The sequence below is a fragment of the Rhinichthys klamathensis genome, unplaced genomic scaffold (genome assembly GCF_029890125.1).
Source record: "Rhinichthys klamathensis goyatoka isolate OS25496 unplaced genomic scaffold, OSU_Roscu_1.1 h1tg000032l_1, whole genome shotgun sequence".
Taxonomy (NCBI): Eukaryota; Metazoa; Chordata; class Actinopteri; order Cypriniformes; family Leuciscidae; genus Rhinichthys; species Rhinichthys klamathensis.
The window spans coordinates 4,272,403-4,291,277 of record NW_026606581.1 but is presented as its reverse complement, the minus strand read 5'-3'; the positions used below and the strand labels follow the sequence as shown (position 1 = coordinate 4,291,277).

Below are 18,875 nucleotides of genomic sequence, written 5' to 3'. Positions count from 1 at the left end.
TAGGACCCATGAGCTGATATCCTCACAGCTGACTGGGAAGTGACAAGGCTATTTTAACATTAACAGTCTCAAATTATACAGTCATGTTACAGTGCAAAATGTTGAGCCCAGCCTAGGAACCCACATCTTACGTAACCACAAACAGATCTACATAACTTCACCCCAGAGTTGGCTAAAGCTCAGGAGGTAGTAATCATGACAGCTCTGACTGAATTATTGATTCTTGTCACATTATAGGGTTTGTAGGCTGATGCCTGCCAAAATCTCATTCAAAAAAGCTGGTGAAAAAGCATGCCAACGACAGAGCAAAGGGCACTAGAGCTGCAGACAACCAAATGGACTTACAGATCAAAAACCACCTTGTTTGCTTGGATTTCCATCCTTGATTTATCTTGACTATAGGTTCATGTTGGAGGAATGTTGTCATTAACACTTTAGCTGCTGGGTCCCACACCCAAAAAAAGATATTTAACATATCTAAAAAGTTATAAAGAGGTTGAACAGGTGGGCGTTTCAAAATAAATGCAAGAACATACACAATCCAGAATGCCTGCATTTCTTGCCTCATTCTTGCTTGGACTTGCATTACGAGTTGGGCGGCAGCAGCTAAAGAGGTCAAAGAAGTTGAAAAGTATGATATGTGTGCAGCGGCAAATGCAATGGTGTCGACATAAAGCAAAAGTAATGTTGTAAAATCTAAACACTGAAGTGACTATGCAATGGTGTCGACATAAAGCAAAAGTAATGTTGTAAAATCTGAACAATGAAGTGACTGGCAGAGCTGACCTAACACTGATAAAGGTCTTGCCATTCATGTCTGGTCATGAAAATATCTGCATCATCAGCAATGTGAAGTGTGAACTCTAATTCCATATTAACCAACCTCTTACATTGATACAATTTGGCTTTCAACAAGAAGATGCACTTCAGAACTGTACTTCTTTTCACTTACTGTAATGCATGGCAGTCTGAATTTTAACTGCTAAATTTGATGAATATTTTTATAGTGTAACAGAGCAGATTGTGAACAGAGGCTGTATAACTCTCGTTTAGTGGAGGGTTATGAAAGAACGATGACTTAACCTGAGGCATGACTTATCCAGAGGCATTATTAATAATTTATCCATACAAGAAAGCTATAATAGGCCGATGATTCCGGCAAACACAGAACACATCTGCTGAAAGGTGCTTGTAATGTATCCAATCAGTATGTCAAAAGACAAACAATTTGTTTTGTTTTGTAATATGGTTTTATATAGGTGCTGTGCCATCAAAAAAGTCCAAACTTGAAGGAACGAGCGAGTTAATGAATCTTTTTAGTGTGATTCAAAAGATTCGAGTCACTTGGATGAATCAAAGTACCCGCTATTTAGATAGCAAATAGAATGTACCAGATGATATGAAAAGAAAAACGTTTGGTCTTTTATAAAACATATACACATTTCGAAGTAAGTTACTTAAAATACCGTGGCCTTTGATCTTACATAGTCTACAAGCAAACGAACCCTGAACCAAATAACGTGGAAAATAATGGGGAACCGAAACATCTCTCGTCTCGCTCCCTTCCCTAGAGTGTTATTTTGCTTCATGACTTCATGTAACAAAGGGTTGTATTTAGGACATCTGTAAATATAATCTCTTCTTTTGCAGAACGTCGCTCTAGCTCAGGCGAAATCGTGACTATGGCGCTGTTTCGAAACATATCCAGCTGTATGGCAAGCCGTTTTAGCTTAAATTGTACCCAGCCTTACTTGTTGTAATTTCATTTTTACTAGTAAAAATTTAATTAGAGAACTTTACAATTCAATTCGTACTAGTAGCAATTACAATTAGAGAGCTCTCTAATTCAATTCTTACTAGTAACAATTGCGATTAGAGAGCTCTCTAATTCGATTCTTACTAGTAAGAATGTAATTGCAGAGCTCTTTAATTCAATTAAAGAGCTCTGCAATTGCATTCTTACTAGTAAGAATTAAATTAGAGAGCTCTCTAAATCAGTTTTTACTAGTAAGAATTACATTAGGAGAGCTCTTTAATGCAATTATTACTAGTAAAAACTGATTTAGAGAGCTCTCTAATTCAGTTCTTACTAGTAAGAATGCAATTGCAGAGCTCTTTAATTCAATTAGAGAGCTCTACAATTCAATTCTTACTAGTAGCAATTACAATTAGAGAGCTCTCTAATTCAATTCTTACTAGTGAAAATACAATTAGAGAGCTCTCTAATTGAGTTATTACTAGTAACAATTACAATTGCAGAGCTCTCTAATTCAATTCTTACTAGTAACAATTCCAATTAGAGAGCTCTACAAATGAATTCTTACTAGTCATATGTCTCCATTGACTTCCATTCATTTTTAATTACAGAGCTCTTTAATTGAATTGTTACTAGTAAGAATTACAATTAGAGAGCTCTACAATTGAATTGTTACTAGTAAGAATTACCATTAGAGAGCTCTCTAATTCAATTGTTACTAGTAACAATTCCATTAGAGAGCTCTCTAATCCAATTATGACTAGTAACAATTACAATTAGAGAGCTCTCTAATTCAATTCTTACTAGTAACAATTTGATTGTAGAGCTCTCTAATTGAATTGTTACTAGTAACAATTACAATTAAAGAGCTCTGTAATTTAATTATAGAGCTCTCTAATTGCATTCTTACTAGTAACAATTCAATTATAGAGCTCTCTAATTCAATTCTTACTAGTAACAACTCAATTGCAGAGCTCTTTAATTCAATTAGAGAGCTCTCTATTTCAATTGTTACTAGTAAGAATGCAATTAAAGAGCTCTCTAATCCAATTATTACTAGTAAGAATTCCAATTAGAGAGCTCTCTAATCCAATTATTACTAGTAAGAATTCCAATTAGAGAGCTCTCTAATTCAGTTGTTACTAGTAAGAATGCAATTGCAGAGCTCTTTAATTCAATTACAGAGCTCTGCAATTATACATATCTTTAATTTGTTTTTTTACTAGTAAAAATTCAATTAGAGAGCTCTGTAATTGCATTCTTACTAGTAAGAATTGAATTAGAGAGCTCTCTAATTGTAATTGTTACTAGTAATAATTGGATTAGAGAGCTCGCTAATTGTAATTCTTACTAGTAATAATTGAATTAGAGAGCTCTGCAATTGCATTCTTACTAGTAAGAATTGAATTAGAGAGCTCTCTAATTGTAATTGTTACTAGTAAGAATTGAATTAGAGAGCTCTCTAATTGTAATTGTTACTAGTAAGAATTGGATTAGAGAGCTCTCTAATTGTAATTCTTACTAGTAATAATTGAATTAGAGAGCTCTCTAATTGTAATTCTTACTAGTAACAATTCAATTATAGAGCTCTCTAATTAAAAATGAATAGAAGTCAATGGAGACATATGACTAGTAAAAATTCATTTGTAGAGCTCTCTAATTGCAATTGTTACTAGTAAGAATTGAATTAGAGAGCTCTGTAATTGTAATTCTTACTAGTAATAATTGAATTAGAGAGCTCTCTAATAATAATTGTTACTAGTAAGAATTGAATTAGAGAGCTCTCTAATTGTAATTCTTACTAGTAACAATTCAATTATAGAGCTCTCTAATTGTAATTGTTACTAGTAATAATTGAATTAGAGAGCTCTCTAATTGTAATTGTTACTAGTAATAATTGAATTAGAGAGCTCTCTAATTGTAATTGTTACTAGTAATAATTGAATTGTAGAGCTCTCTAATTGAATTATTACTAGTAAAAATGTAATTACGACGAGTAAGGCTGGGTACAATTAAAGCTAAAACGGCTTGCCATACAGCTGCCTACATAGACATCATCATGGGGTTCATGGGCGCTCGCATGCATAGACTTCTCTGAAAGCGCCTAGATGATAAATCCTTTTTAAAACAGATAGCATTTTTGGTTTAGCAACGTGTGCTGCTAACCCAAATATGTTATGTGACTCTATAGTCAACAGACAATATTTTGAGAGAAATACAGGAAAGAAAAGAAGGGAAACGGGCGTTATGAAACACAAGAAATTGAATTTCAGGGTTGTTATGTTGTACTCTAAAATATCGTACTAAAACGCTCTTATATCATGCAGTTGTCGGTGGCAGACGTGCGCATCAAATGTGCTGGATTTACAGCAAACGACTACACACTAGCTAGCGCTCTTTGCTACGTAAAACGACAAAAGCTAAACATAAATCCCAGTTAAAGTGACAGTTTACCTGGTCCAGTGGTAGATCAATAATCTTACTAATTGGCTGCAGCAGTGTGGCGCCTGTGCAAGACGTAGAAGTGGCCATGATTCAGTCCAGCTCCACTCCCTTACAGTCAAATCGCCCAAAACACTGTCCGTCCTCTTTCTCTCCTTCTCTTCCTCTCTTTATGGTGGATGGGTGTTGGGAATGCTGTTTTATGGTGTTGCTCTCGCGGACTGTCAGCGCTGTTGCACTGCCTGAACATCAACACAAAAGCCCGTGTAGGCGGACTGACTCGCCCAACCCCTCCATTACATCAAACTACTGCTGCTCAATCACACACACACACACGCAGCTCAAGAACTGCCCCACACACACAGCTCAAAAGAACTTAACTGCCACTCCCTCTCATTCATCCCTCTCGTTTGCCACAGCAGTACACTCATATTCATTGAAAAAGATATATTAAATTAACATGCACATGATGTCCAGACAAATCATGAACGGGTCGCCCCCTCATGGCCGCGGCCATGTTGACATCACATGACCAGCTGTGTCATGCAATTTTTTTTAGTTTTAAAATAATAATAACTTCTCTAAAGTATACTTTACGAATCAATAATCAAGTACAAACAATCAAAAACACATATAACTAGTTACTGAATCCAAGGATACATCATGAATAAAAAAAGGTTTCTCTACTAAACACTTTAAAATAACTTAACATCAACAAACATTAAGACATTAGCAAAATTTCTTATGTATATTACTAACCGAATTAATGTCATAACATGATGTATATTTGGATCCCCTGCAATACATATAATGAGAAAATTGGATTGTATTGCATGATTAATATTGGAACAGAAATAGTAATACATGCCTGACTTCTGTGACCTTAAAAATTAGACCCAGAACCAATATGATGTCTATTATAAATACGGTTCTTATTGTGCAGTAAGAATTAAACAAGGTCGAGGACCAGACTTTTTTTCCTGAAAAATATTTTTTAGTGCATCACGCCATCGCCATATGCTGTTATGTGAATCCCAATAAACTGTTGATCCAGTCTTTGAGTTCATTGAGTCGGTCTTTACAAACAATGACCCCTCAAGTTCAAACAAGATGCTTCTGCTCAATTCATCTTCCAAAAATATTCACACATTGTGCTTTTGCTCACGTCTCTATCGCCTCAATAAACTAGTTTAGGAGCTCCTAATTACTGCTGATTAATAGTTAGTAAGTTAGTTGTTAAGTTGGGTAGAATTAAGAGATATAGGCTATATGGAAACAGCCAATAGGCTATCCTAGCAATATGCATGCTAATAAGCAAATAGTTAATAGTGAGAATTGGATCCTAAAACAAACTGTTACCATTTATTTTATTCAGAGCACAATGGTCAAATTGTTTTGTTTGTAGTTAGTACTTTTCGTATATCAGTTATTTTATGCTCAGCATCAACACTCATAAGTGGACTTGTATGTTAGAGGAGAAGCACTCGAGTGCAGTAGTCAGATAGTGCCATCTACTGGTCATGTTAGAATAAATATCCCTGTTTTATCACTTCAGTTTGTCATTTATTAATTAACTTGTTTTTAATTAACAAATTTGTTAGACAAAAACATCTTTATAAAAAATGTCAGAAAGATATTGTTTATTAAGCAGGGTCTGGCAGCAGACTTTATTTGCACCCGCGGTTTCATTCTTGCCAGCAGCATAAAGATCTACTTCTACATAATAAATAACCTATAAATAATACCCATTGCCAAATGTGTTGCTAATAACTAGTTTTCACATGCACATATAGAAGTTTGCTTTTAGTAGGCCTAGGCTAACAAACAACTGTATAGCGGTTGCTGTTTGTGAATGAAAACAAAGGCAGATCATTTTTCAAAGCATCGTTTACATATAGCCTACTGTAATTCAGGTGATTTGATTTCATACAGCTTAACGTGCAAATGGCAGATGCAACTTGTAATGTTCACTTAGCCTAGGGCTACTATTAAAATTACATGCAAATGTCAGTCTGACAGCGCATGTCCATTTTAGAGTTCCAGGATGTCCATAGCTCTAAACCACTCGACCAGTTATGTCGTATTGCATTGCTCGTTTGGCTTTTTAGCTCAGTGGACTTCATGTTAACAAACATTTAAGTAACACTGGTGGGTCAGCATATTAGTTCAAGGTTAGTACAAGTTCGGTACAAGACTTTGTCGCTTTGCTGAACACCAGCGGCAGACATATCCACCCTGAGTCCCTATAGAAAGACTCGTTATTCATTGTGTCTCAGTGTCTGGACGCACATGTTAAGCTCATACGACACACACAGCTCAGGTTTAGCTACAGTACATTAAAGAACAGGGTTGAAACTATATTTCTGCTTAATTGTTTAGGCGAGGGGTCACGAAACTCGGGTCCTGGAGGGCCGCTGTCCTGCAGAGTTTAGCTCCAACTCACCTGCTTAAAAGTTTCTAGTATGCCTAGTGAGACCTTGAGCTGGTTCAGGTGTTTAATTGGGGTTGGAGCTAAACTCTGCAGGACAGCGGCCCTCCAGGACTGAGTTTGGTGACCCCTGGTTTAGGCTAATATTTTTTTTTAAATAAAACCATCTCGCCAAAAAACCTATTTTGTTAATTTGTTTTTATACCGTAGTGCTTATAGTAGTCTTTATAAAGGCAGTGTCAATGTAGTTTTAAATGTTTAACTTAATAAAATGTGTTTCATGTGGAACCAATTAACTGGTTTCAAGTCAATATTAATTTAATATGTTTGAATCAACCTCTCATTCCAGTATGCAATAACTCAGGAACAAACAGAGAAGAATCACTCGTTCACTTTCATACACTGACTCATTGAAGTAAATTAGCTAATTTTGCAGAAAAAAAGCTTAAGGGAAGTTGATTTTTTTTGTTTTGTACAGTTTAAAAATAAAAAAGACAGTTATTTAGGATCTGTACCTGCTGAAAAGTTCCTTTTGACCCCACTAAACAAGTTATCAACATTTTTCCTATGATGCTTTGCATGAATTATTTTGAGGAAGATTCATTGAGTTGCAAACAATTAATGAAACCGTTTAAAGTCGGCATGAAATTAAGTTGTGTTGAGTCTTTTCTTTCCAATATTTCAGAGAGAAATGGCTTCTCGAACAAGAAAAAGATTAGGGCAGGACTTGATTTTGGCAATTGGGAATTGATTGGATGGTTGTGGTTTGCTATTGTTGTGATCTCATGTGAGTAACAGGTTGTCCCGCCCTTGTGCCAGTAAACACCATCAGAGAAGAGATGTCGCTGTAGAGGACAAATGTGGATAAATCATTTATAATAAATACTGCAATGTTCCATAAAAAAAAATTATTGATTTGATTTCATGGTGACTTTAAGTTGACCCATATCATGCAACAAATAAGCTAAATAAGTAAGAACAAGTAGCAGGTCTTGCATTTTATTTGACAGAATACTAACATAACTAGTTGGTCCGATCCAATAAAGATACAAAAAGTTTAACTATATACATAAAAACTAAGAAAATAGAATGGATATAGGAAAAAGATGCAGTTCAAAAACGCATTATACAAATCTGAGCTTTATAAAGTCTTTATAAATGTAAGAAGTTACTATATAGAGAAAAAAGCACTTCAGCGGAGTGAGTGCACAACTTTTAGTCAACAGCCTGTTGACGAGACACAACAATCCACTTATTTTTCCCCGTGCTTTTCATCGTGCCATTTTCTGAAGCAGTTCCTTGTAGGCACAAAGCACAAAGCTACACTGCATTTTGAACAGTACACAGGTGTCTTTACTTTGAGTCCTGAAAGTTTGCAAAAGACACAGATTCTCCTCCCAATTGTGGCATCTGACCCGTAATACTCTGGCCAGCATGTCTGTTTCGTTGAGTCGACCTTAGTTGTGTAGGGATTTGATGTGGACGGCTCTGGGTCACATGATGTGGACGGCTCTGGGTCACATGATTTGGACGGCTCTGGGTCACATGATGTGGATGTCTTGGGGGCAGCTGATGAGTTGGACAGTGTACCAATCCTTACCAGCTCAGACACAAGCGTCTCTCTAAATTCCTTCTGGGTGAGATGGCTCTTATTCTGAGATTTGGACAGTTGCTGATGGAGAATAAAACTGTTCACCACGGCGATATCGATGAAATGAAAAAAAAAGGTCTTGTACCATTTTTTGGTTTTGTGTAGGACATTGTAGTACCCAATTAGAGCATCCGAAACGTCCACACCTCCCATATATTTATTGTAGTCCTTCGTTGCTGCTGGAATTGGGATCTCCCTAATTTCCCACTCCCTCTTGGGATTCCTAACACGCCTGGTGACGGTAGCACCATCATATGCCTTGTGCATTGTTGAACACATTGAAACCGCCCTTGAGTCCATCCACCTCACAAAGAGGAGCTTACCTTTCCGAAGCCAGCGCATGGATCCCTTTTGGGCTCTGAGGCTGAGGTCATTGGTCATTGTTCTAGGAAAGCCCTGTTGGTGGGAACGTATCGTGCCACACGCAAGTGTCTTTTTATCCAGCAAGTCCAATAAAAGGCCTGGGCTTGTATAGAAGTTGTCCATAAACACCTGGTAGCCTTTGCCAAGAAGAGGAAAATCCAGGAGGCGGATCACAGAATCGTAACTCATTCCTTTACCTGTGGCCAGCTTAGATTTACCTTCATAAACAAAGAAGTTCCATGTGTAGGCACAGGCAGAATCAGCAAGAACAAAGAGTTTGTAACCCCACTTGGTAGGCTTGTCCTTCATGTACTGTTTGAAGCCGATTCTCGCTCTAGTAGCCACCATCCTCTCATCCACCGACAGCTGTCTGTTTGGATGGAAGTACGTTTTGCACGCATTGATGATGTCAGTGTAAAGGGGCTTTATTTTGAAAAGCCTGTCATGGTCAGGAGTCCCTTTTTTCAGTGCATTCGCTCGATCCTCTTTAAGATCGCAAAGATGCAGATTCCAAGTGATAGCATTAAATCTGGACCTGGACATCACCGATTTTGGAAAAGGTAAACAGTAAATGTCTTTTCTGGACCAGTAGTCTACAATATTTTTTGCACCAAGAAGCCCCATGTAAATAACAAGCGCAATAAACGAATACATTTCATGTGCTTTCAAAGGCACCCAAGGGAATTTTACACCAGCTTCAGACCTCATTTTCGCATAACTATTTGTGTTCGTCACAATGGTGTCTATCACAGAGGTTGGGAAGAAAAGCTGAAATAGTTGTAAGGGGGAATAGATTCTGTCCATGACGACCTGAGGTCCTGGGGTTCGCTTTGGATGAAAATTGGGTAGCACTGGAGCTTCATCCTCCACGCTGATGTCATTCCAAGAGCCTGTGTCACTCTCCACTGACCTGCCACGTGCAGACCTTTTTCTCACCTGTGGAGAATGAGACCTTCCTTTGGGAGTTGACCATGGACTCAAGGAAACACCAGAACAAGATGTGGGGGTTTTGGGGGTGTAAGGTGTGCTGGTGGGGGATAGAAAGAGAAGACGTTGTTTTTTGGTGGTTGGCTCACTTTCTGGTTCCCATTCTTCTTCACTTGAGAATCTGTAACAAACACAAAATGGTCAATGGTCATGCGCAATACACGTGCATCTCACGCGTGCATATGTAAATCGGATATGTGGACAATGTAATTTACATGGACATAACAGTTGCCTAAATGCAATATGCACATTTATGCACAAAATCTCGCCAAAATTCAAAGGAATACGCAAAAGATGCAACATGCACAATGCAATTTACGCAAGCAACATATGCACAAAGTGCGGGACAATTCAAATGCACGGAACAACAGATTTATAAACAAAATGCACCGAGCAGATAAAACAGTACACCGTTGATATGAAACACACAAATACGTGTATCGGGTCACAATGTGTACGTACTCCTCAAAATCAGTTTCCTCTTCTTCGTCGTTATCGGGCTCTCCCACAGGCTCCTCGTCGATACTGCAAAATTCGTTGTCCCTTACACGACCGAGCTCTTCCGAAACAGAATTACCAAAACGCAGCTTTCGGGTAGCTCTACCCTTTCTAGAAGCCATTGTGTCCACAGAAAGTGCGGCCAACGAAAGAATGTAGATAAATGCTGTTCAACGTGCTCAAACAAACACTCGACATGTGCATTTGCAGAGCCGCAGAGCGAAACGTGACCTGCAGCGCTAGTCCGGCAGCAGCTTCAGACCGGAACTCACGAATGGGCAAACCCACTTCCACCACTAACCCTAACCTCACTACAACCATAACAAAAATACACCCTGACGAATGGCGAACCCCTGTCCACCACTAACCATAACCTCACTGAGACTATAGAAAGCTGAGCGACACGATCTGACCAATCAGAATCGAGTATTCCAAATAAATAAATTAATAAAAATAAATAAATTAATAAATGTTATTAGCACTCTGTCATAAATTTTTATGATTTTTCCCCCCTCATAAGCCCATTTCCGCCACATAAGGGGAAACAAATGCTTTGGTAATTTATAAGTAGGCCTATTACACAAAAAGTACGATAAAAAAGATATAAAAAGTCAACATTATGACACAAGTCGTAATTATGAGATAAAAAGTCATGATTAATTATGACAGAATCCAATATTTTGAGGAAAAAAGGTGTCGAAATTAGCCTATAAGATAAACCATAAAATGGTACAAAATAAAAGTCAACATTTTAAGTAGTTATTACATAATTATTACATAAAAATACAAATGTAATTAAAAATATGTATATTAATTTTTCTCATACTTTTAACAGTTTTTCTCCTCATAATGTCATAGTTTTAACTTAGGCCTAGTTTTTATGTCATAATTTTAACTTTTTATCTCATATTTGTGACTTAGATGTCATCTTTTTTTTTTTTACCACATAATCATTACTTACTATCTCATTATTTCGATTTTTTATTTCATAACTTTGATTTTTTTTTTCTTTAGTGCGGAAATTTCATATTAACTATAAAGAGTACGTCTGTTTTTTATTGTATTTCTATAATTATTTTGTATATAACCTATTTGTGTCATTGTACAGCATGGGTCAACTGTTGTTTTTAATTGTGTTTTATGAATAAATAGTAGACATTGCAACTGTAAATATGGAACAGATTAAAGTACATCACATAGCCTACTCCTGATGTAGCCCATGACTGTAATACATTGCAGCCTCTGCAGATGTTATAAATTCATAAAGTAAACCTCCTCAATAAGAAACCATTTATTCTAAGAGACACCAGCAGAGGTCATGAATCAACCCTGCATGCTTTCACTCTTCATTATGAGCTCTGAGTGGAGAGCATATTAACATTCAGAAGAGAGCCTGCTGTGCAAAATGGGAATCAGAGATAAAACTTGCTCATCATATGAATTATTTTACAATATTCATATATTAACAGGAGTTATTTTGATTGGTCTCGATGTCATTGGGGTCATCAGGGGCCACCAATGTGTGCAAATATCCACAATACATAAACCAAAAGCACAGTAATATTGTCTGTCACATTTTAAACAATTAAACCGTATGAGGCATAAAATTATGAATAGTGTTTCCTCTTTTTAGCCTGAAGTGACTGTTGTCTTTTGTGAGGATGCAAATGCACATATCTTGCTAAAGGGTTGTTGCGTTTACAAATAGGAATATAGATCACGTTTGTAAATAGTCTTTATTTCACGCTGCGCTTGTTTGTACAACTTTATGGAAGGTATAATTGTCTGAAAATACATCATCACATAGATTTTTAAAGAGCTATAATCACTGTTAAAGGACTCTTTAATAATGCATTTAAGACAGAATGTCAGCACAGGAAAAATATAGCACATTTCTGCAGAAAATGAAACCAAAGCACTGTTCTGCGAATGTTGCTTAATTTTTAATGTTCTGATCAGTTAAAAATCTCTTCAGGTTGATTTGGAGTTTATTAAACGTGTGTTACTGACAAACAATTTTGTGAATTATTTATGTTGAAATAACCTGATAATAAACTCTGATTAATTGTTCTCCTTGTATATATATATATATATATATATATATATATATATATATATATATATATATACCCTATATAGCCTTTATATATATATATATATATATATATATATATATATATATATATATATATATATATATATATTTTTTTTTTTTTTTTAATGTATACTGGACCTTAAAAATATAAAATACCAGCTCAATATCTCGAGCACTGGAGAACAAAAACTACTTTATCTGATAATCAATTAATTCAACTGCTCATAAAGACTGGCTCATTACAGGCAGAATTATCATTTTAATTAGTCTTTTGTTTCAGAGGCAGGGGAGGGTGAAGCTTATGGAAGAGGTATGGCAACTAATAATTATAATAATGGCACTAAAAGTACTCTTGTTATTATACAAGCTAATGAATTTATATCCAGGAAGGAGGATAGGGGTTCTTTCTTGAAGCACAAAAGATAAATCTAAAATATTTTGAAATTATTATAGCCCTATAATAAGCATAAATTCTCATATTATTCACAAACGCACTCTATTATTGGGCAACCTCAAAAGTAAAGATTATTAGTCAGTAAGAACTTCAGTTTCAGTCTATTCCTCATGACTTTTGAACTACTCATATGGACTATTTTTATGAATCGTTTTGTCCTTGTTGGAGTTTGGGATTTAAAATCAAAGGTATATGGGAAGCTGCCTAAAACATTTTTTAACAAAAACATTTAAATTAATAATTCATAAAAAAATGAAAAACATACAATAATTCCGTGGTGAGCATGAGTAGCCTAGATAAAGTCAATAAGAATTTTATTGTTGGGCGAACTAACAGCTTTAAAAATCTGTATTAGGCCTACATTGTGATAGCATGCACTTTTTAATTATAAATTCGTCTTTTTTACACTTGAACAAAAAAGTTTCTTAGGCTTCAGAGAGAGAATAAAGGTCAATATCTGTTATTTATACGCTTAAAAATGTCCTTTTCCACCTTAAGAGAGGCGCTCACGATCCTAAAGGCGATCTACAAGCAGGCCACGCCCTGCGTCAGTTACGATTGGCTTAAAGCTGGTAGCTCTGGTTCCTCATTGGTCACTCCTTTCCCATTGAATCTCCTCCACCTTTACTTTGTCAATTTCTGCGCTTTCATTGAATTGCGTTGCAAGAGCTGCATCGACCCAAAGCCTGCAGCAATCCCAGCACGACAACGTACACTACAGTCCCTTAACAGATGAGGACTACATCACCAGACTGGTTTATTATCAAACGGGGGAACCAAATGCGCACTTTCTTTCACTGGTGGAAGAAGTGAGAACCAACACCGTGGGAGAGAGGTTTCCCGTCGTAGAAGCGTCACTTCTCTGTAGTTGGCTAATGATTTTTATTAATTCCCAACTTGTCTTTAATCCACTGAGGACAAAACACAGCGATGATAAGACTTCAGGACGCTCATGAGAGTTTTATTTCGTCATTGTATCTCTGAATTTCGACATTAAGTGCACCACAACCGGTCATTAAAAGGATTTAAACCGACATTTGTGGTTTTTGCGAAAGGAAATACAATGCCGGACCAGATCACAGTGGCGGAGTTTGTGGCGGAGACCAATGAAGATTATAAATCGCCCACCGCCTCAAACTTCACCACTAGAATGACTCACTGCAGGAATACTGTAGCCGCACTGGAGGAGGTGAGACTCATAACTTTAATTAACCTGATATTTTGCGAATGTTAAAACCTTGCTGAGTGTTTTGCTTACTTGCAAGACCACTAGAGTCAGCTATTGCCCCCCCTTGGAGTAACTAAATGAGTTACTGAGGAGGCAAATCCTTTGTTGATGCCTCACCCATCAGACAACTGCTGTATTGCATTGTCTCATGCTGATGATGTGATCTAATAAACAGTTAGTTTATTCACTGCATATTTAGATAAATGCACAGGCTGAAATACATACATTGATTGGGTTAGAAGAATTTATATGGAAGAAAAATAATAGTTGATCAGCACCTGTTACAATTAACATTGGCCCGGTTTCACAGACAGGGCTTAGATTAAGCCAGGATTAGGCCTTAGTTTAATGAGGGCATTTAAATAGCTTTTATAAATGTGCCTTAGAAAAAAACTTTACTGGTGTGCATCTTGAGACAAAACAATGGCCCTGACATATTTTAAGATATGTCAATCCAAGTTGCTTTCAGTTAAAACAGCTCAAACATGCATTTTAGTCTGGGACCAGGCTCCAGCAACTCACTATCTTGTCCGTCAAAGCTGGTTTTTAGTTGGTCTAACAGCTGGTGCAAGCTGGGCATCTGGTTGACCAGCTACAATGTTTCAAAAGCCCACCGTGACATCCTTAAAGATGGTCCAAGTTAGGACATGATAATGACCAGCTTCAAAAAAGATAATAAACCAGACTACAGTTTAATCTGCTTTACAATGTTCTCACAGCCTGGTCAAGATCCAAGTCTAGCTGGTCTCTGAAACTGGCGAAGCAGGTGTTCAGGTAGTTTAGTTTGCTAGTCTGCCAGCCTGAACCCCTAAATCCAGCCATTAGTTAAGACGAACATATTAGACCAGGGTCCAAAACGGGAATATGAACGTGGACCGGTGCATCTAAACTGTGTCTATAATATATTGTATAAAAACATCTCATAAGTGAGTGAAGCCTCGCCCTGGCCAGATATAAATAGCCTTTCTCAACTCTGATGGGCTCTGCTGCTTTTGTGTTGTGTTGAATGGAGACAGCTTCCTGTGGGATATCCATCATCACAGCTCCAGATTATAACCATTATAGATGCTGCAGGCTGTATTTATAAACTTGTTATTAAGTATACAGATAACAATAATGTAGTTTGTCAAGATGTTATGCTATCTTAGAAAGGGTCAAAGCAGTAGGCCTATCTATATGACTGTCACTGATAATAGCAAGGTGAGTTTAATCAATGCCAGTTTTTTGCTAATGTATTTCACTGGTTATAACTTAAATCCGCTTTTTTTTTTAAATGACATTGGGTTAAATGATTCATGTTGTTTTAAGGTAATTCTACAAATGGGTAACTGCTTTCTACCCTGTGACCGAGTGTTCCTATGAAAAACTCAGGAAGTCTGGAGCTAAATGATTGTATTTTTTTGTCTTCCTCTTATTGCATGCTGTTTGTTCGCTCTTTGGCTTTGTGGTCATTGCTTCAGGGACATAAATAGTGCTGCCCACATATTTGTAGTTTTATGGAATCACTGTAAGTTGTGTGTTTTTTGTGTGTTTCGTCTCACACTGACCGCTCGCCAACAATAAGAGTCCAAATCAGCATTTGTTGGAGAAGGATTTCTCGATGCCCTTCCATGTTTTAATTAGAAGCTTTTTGATTGGTCTGTATCTGTATTCACAGAAAATATGTTTATGATGCTTCTCTGTATTGTCTCATGACTTTGAAACTGCTTCCCTCATGGGTCTCATTGTTTCAGCCACTTTAATATAAGGGCCTAATTTAACTTGCAGCTTTTGCCTGATAATAAACAGGACTCTAGAAGGAATTATAATTTCTTTTTAAAGCAATTACACTGGAAAACAAGTTATTTTGAGGCCTGCAGTTGGGAAAGCTTCAGCCACTAGGGAAATGAAGTGCATGACAGTAAAATTATGAAATTGAAATGGGGTAGCCTTCACTTGATAGGCTGGTCATAACCAAGCATTTACTTAACCAATAACCATCAGACTTGTAATGTTACTACACTGAGAATAACTGTATTTAGTACTATATTTATGTATTATATAGAGTACTTCATCTACAAACAAGGTTTGTGCCGTTCCAGCTTTATTGATTGCATCTTTTTAGTGTCAAGTCACCACCTCATGAGTAAAATGTGTTTTTTAGACGGTAAATCAGATCTTGGACTGAAACATATTGGTGTTTTTAATTTAATAACCTCTCTCTTTTATGGCGTGGGAGAGTGGGGTTGGTTTATGGTCGGATGTGTCCTTGTCTTGTTGCGAGGTCAGCTGAGGGCAACAGGTTCAGAATCAATAAGCACCAGTGCTTAATAAATATCTGAATCTTCTCTCACATTTATCTGAATGTTGATTTTCTGACATGACTGTGCTTTCAGGCATGGATATAACTAGACTTTCTTTTAAATAAGTTTAACCCACTTTAGCCCACTTTTGTAGGCCAAAGTAAGCTGGATAGCCTAGTTCAAACTGAGAATGATCTGACTCTCTAGTTTAGATATTGGCAGGAGTTTCATCTCCTTGGTTGCACTTTATCTTTAGAAAGTGTTTCAAACGCATTCAAGGCTTCAGTGCTGCCCACCCTTGTGTGGTTTGAGTGCATCTTTGTAACTTCCACACAGAGTTCACATTCACAGTGTGTCAGTGATGTGTGTGATCCCGCTGAATGACTCTGCTTGGGGATTACAGGGAATCACTGGTATTCCTGGTATCCTTAAGAAATGTTGGCATTGACCTTGTTGTCTGCTGAACCTTCGGCTGTTAAAGCCAGTGGTGCGTTGCTGTCCAGAAGTCATAGCCTAATCAACCAAATAAGCACTCTCTGAACTACAGTTTCTTTTGATATTCCGGTTTGTCCTTAGGAAAGTCAGGTCTCTGTAATGTTCTGCTGCCTAGAAACAGCTTGGGTCTCTTTCACAGTGTTAATTGATGGTTTTTTTTCCATTTGTTTTATCATCCACCTGTCTAATTTTTGATGTAGAACACATCAAAAATAGGCTCTATGCAAAATATTATTTAAATTATTTGTCATTAGATATTTGTTGTTCGGTAGTCAGCTGGAAGCTACCCTGGCATGTTCAAACATTGTAATCGGAATAAAGAATAAATGACTGTTAATGTGTCTTCAGGCCGATGCAAACATTCACATACTGTCAATGCAACAGATTTTTGTAGGAGAGGTGTTCTAATCAACACACTTTTGATAATTTGCACAGAGCTGACAGACATATTCCTTGTAAAAAATTGGACTGAATTTTTGCGCCTAACATTTGGGTTGGTTTACAACCTTTTTGGTGTAAACAAACTCGGTTCCTCAGTGGTTTTCTGACAGGCAATGCTGGTCTATTGCTGGAAAAAGCTATTGTTGTTGCAGGAATACCAGCTTTACCAGTATAGCCATGCTGGGTTACTATAGTATTCAAAGCATGTCTCATAATGATAACCAACTCAGGTCATTTAAAGTGCGTATGTCAGGTTAAATTTGTAATTAGGATTAACACAAAATAGTTAGGGGAAATGCACATTTGACAAGTTGTTGTATTGTTTTGTATGATTTTCGATACCTAAAGGCAGAATATAAGATGAAAAAGTTCGTTATTTTCAGTACTCACTTAAAACTGCTCCTCCGCCCAAACGGATCGCTTGACGTCATAAGAGGGAGACGTCTCCCCAGAGCGCTGAGAAAGTGAGTCTGTGAGCTGTGTTGATAATTGTACGAGTGATAGAGCGAGAGAATTAGTGATTAGGATATTTATTTATTTAGTTAGCTATTTAAGTTAGGTAGTTAGTTAGGTATACGCAGGCGTATTTTCACAATGGTGAATTACTGCGTTTGTGCTGGGTGCTAAAACACAGTTAAAACCGGTCACAGAGTCCACTTTTCCCCAAAAAAGCAGGTCTGTGTTCCGTGCCTGGGTCAACTTTGTTCGTACCAAACGCGTGGACTTCAGTGCTGCTTCGGTATCCAAGATTTCGGTCATTTGCAGCGCACATTTCTTCCAGTTTTTATGTTTCCACTGTTCGATCGCGCCCGCGTGTCTGTCTCTCTCTCTCTCTCGCGTCTCTCTCTCTCGCGTCTCTCTCTCTCTCTCTCTCTCGCTACTTCAGTGCTGCTTCACACACACACACACACACCAACACCAACATATTCCAGCATTGCAATCTTGACATCGAAGCCTGTTCATTATAGCCACGGAGCTTCAGAGCTAAGGCGGAGCTACAGATTATGTGTCCCTAAATAACCCGCGTATCTAACAGTAGTTCCGCATTAATTAATTTGCACGCGAGTTTTATTTATTTTTATACTCGTGTATTCTTATTTATTTTTATACTCGTGTATTCATGCACTGAACCGTGACGCCCGTACCGTTTCGGTTCAATACGAATACATGGTTCCACCTCTAAGTTATGCCTACCGGTATATACACCTGCCCAACTCTCCACTGGTTATCTTCACACCAGATATTTATGTTTCTTCGATAGGAATTATTTAAATTTCTGTTTGCCTCCTCATCTGTCTCACGCCTGGGAGGCTCAAAAGTGTATGGCTGTGGGGGGATTTTGAGGGGGATTTTGGATCTGCTCACAGTGCTCAGAGTCAAAACTCCCCATTCTTGAATAGAACGTTTGTGGCACGACTCCCTCTTCTGACGTCACAGCTCAGCTGTGTTTTAAAAATATGATCTTGACAGAAATGGCTATAAAGCTTACTGTAGGGTAATTACAGTAATAATTTTAATGATAATTACATTTTCACTCAGACATCTAACCCTTATTTAATATATCTAAAAAAAAAATTTAACCTGACATAGACACTTTAAGATGGTCACCAGCTGAACCAGATTAGTTAGTCTACTTGGATTGCTTCTTGATCACTAGTGTCACAGGGCTTGACAGTTACGTTTTTCCAGTTTTCCAAAAACCGCAATGAAAATATCTTAAGAAATCATGTGCTTTTTCTTAATTAATGAATACAA

General features: G+C 37.2%; 3 protein-coding genes across 7 annotated transcripts in view; 1 reads left to right on the top strand and 2 right to left on the bottom strand.

Moving 5' to 3' along the window:
- Positions 1–4,529, bottom strand: part of mboat2a (membrane bound O-acyltransferase domain containing 2a) — a 71,808-nt gene extending 67,279 nt beyond the window's left edge. The window contains exon 1 of the mRNA XM_056245633.1: positions 4,211–4,529. Within this exon, the coding sequence (XP_056101608.1) occupies positions 4,211–4,288 (78 nt within the window). The 5' untranslated portion in view covers positions 4,289–4,529. The remainder of the gene's footprint in view (positions 1–4,210) is intronic.
- A 3,269-nt stretch (positions 4,530–7,798) lies between these two features.
- Positions 7,799–10,315, bottom strand: LOC130080288 (piggyBac transposable element-derived protein 4-like). The gene is made up of 2 exons (XM_056245632.1): positions 10,090–10,315; positions 7,799–9,748 (listed from the first exon to the last, which is right to left on the bottom strand). The coding sequence occupies exons 1-2, from the start codon at positions 10,245–10,247 to the stop codon at positions 7,879–7,881; spliced, it is 2,028 nt and encodes a 675-aa protein (XP_056101607.1). The 5' UTR covers positions 10,248–10,315; the 3' UTR covers positions 7,799–7,878.
- Positions 10,316–13,297: 2,982 nt separating this feature from the next.
- Positions 13,298–18,875, top strand: part of asap2a (ArfGAP with SH3 domain, ankyrin repeat and PH domain 2a) — a 64,144-nt gene continuing 58,566 nt past the window's right edge. For 2 of the 5 annotated variants that reach the window (XM_056245628.1, XM_056245627.1), the window contains exon 1: positions 13,299–13,863. In XM_056245628.1, coding sequence (XP_056101603.1) covers positions 13,738–13,863 — 126 coding nt within the window. In that variant the 5' untranslated portion in view covers positions 13,299–13,737. Of the gene's footprint in view, positions 13,864–18,875 lie in introns of all 5 variants that reach the window. The other 3 variants (XM_056245631.1, XM_056245629.1, XM_056245630.1) reach the window with 2 other exon arrangements.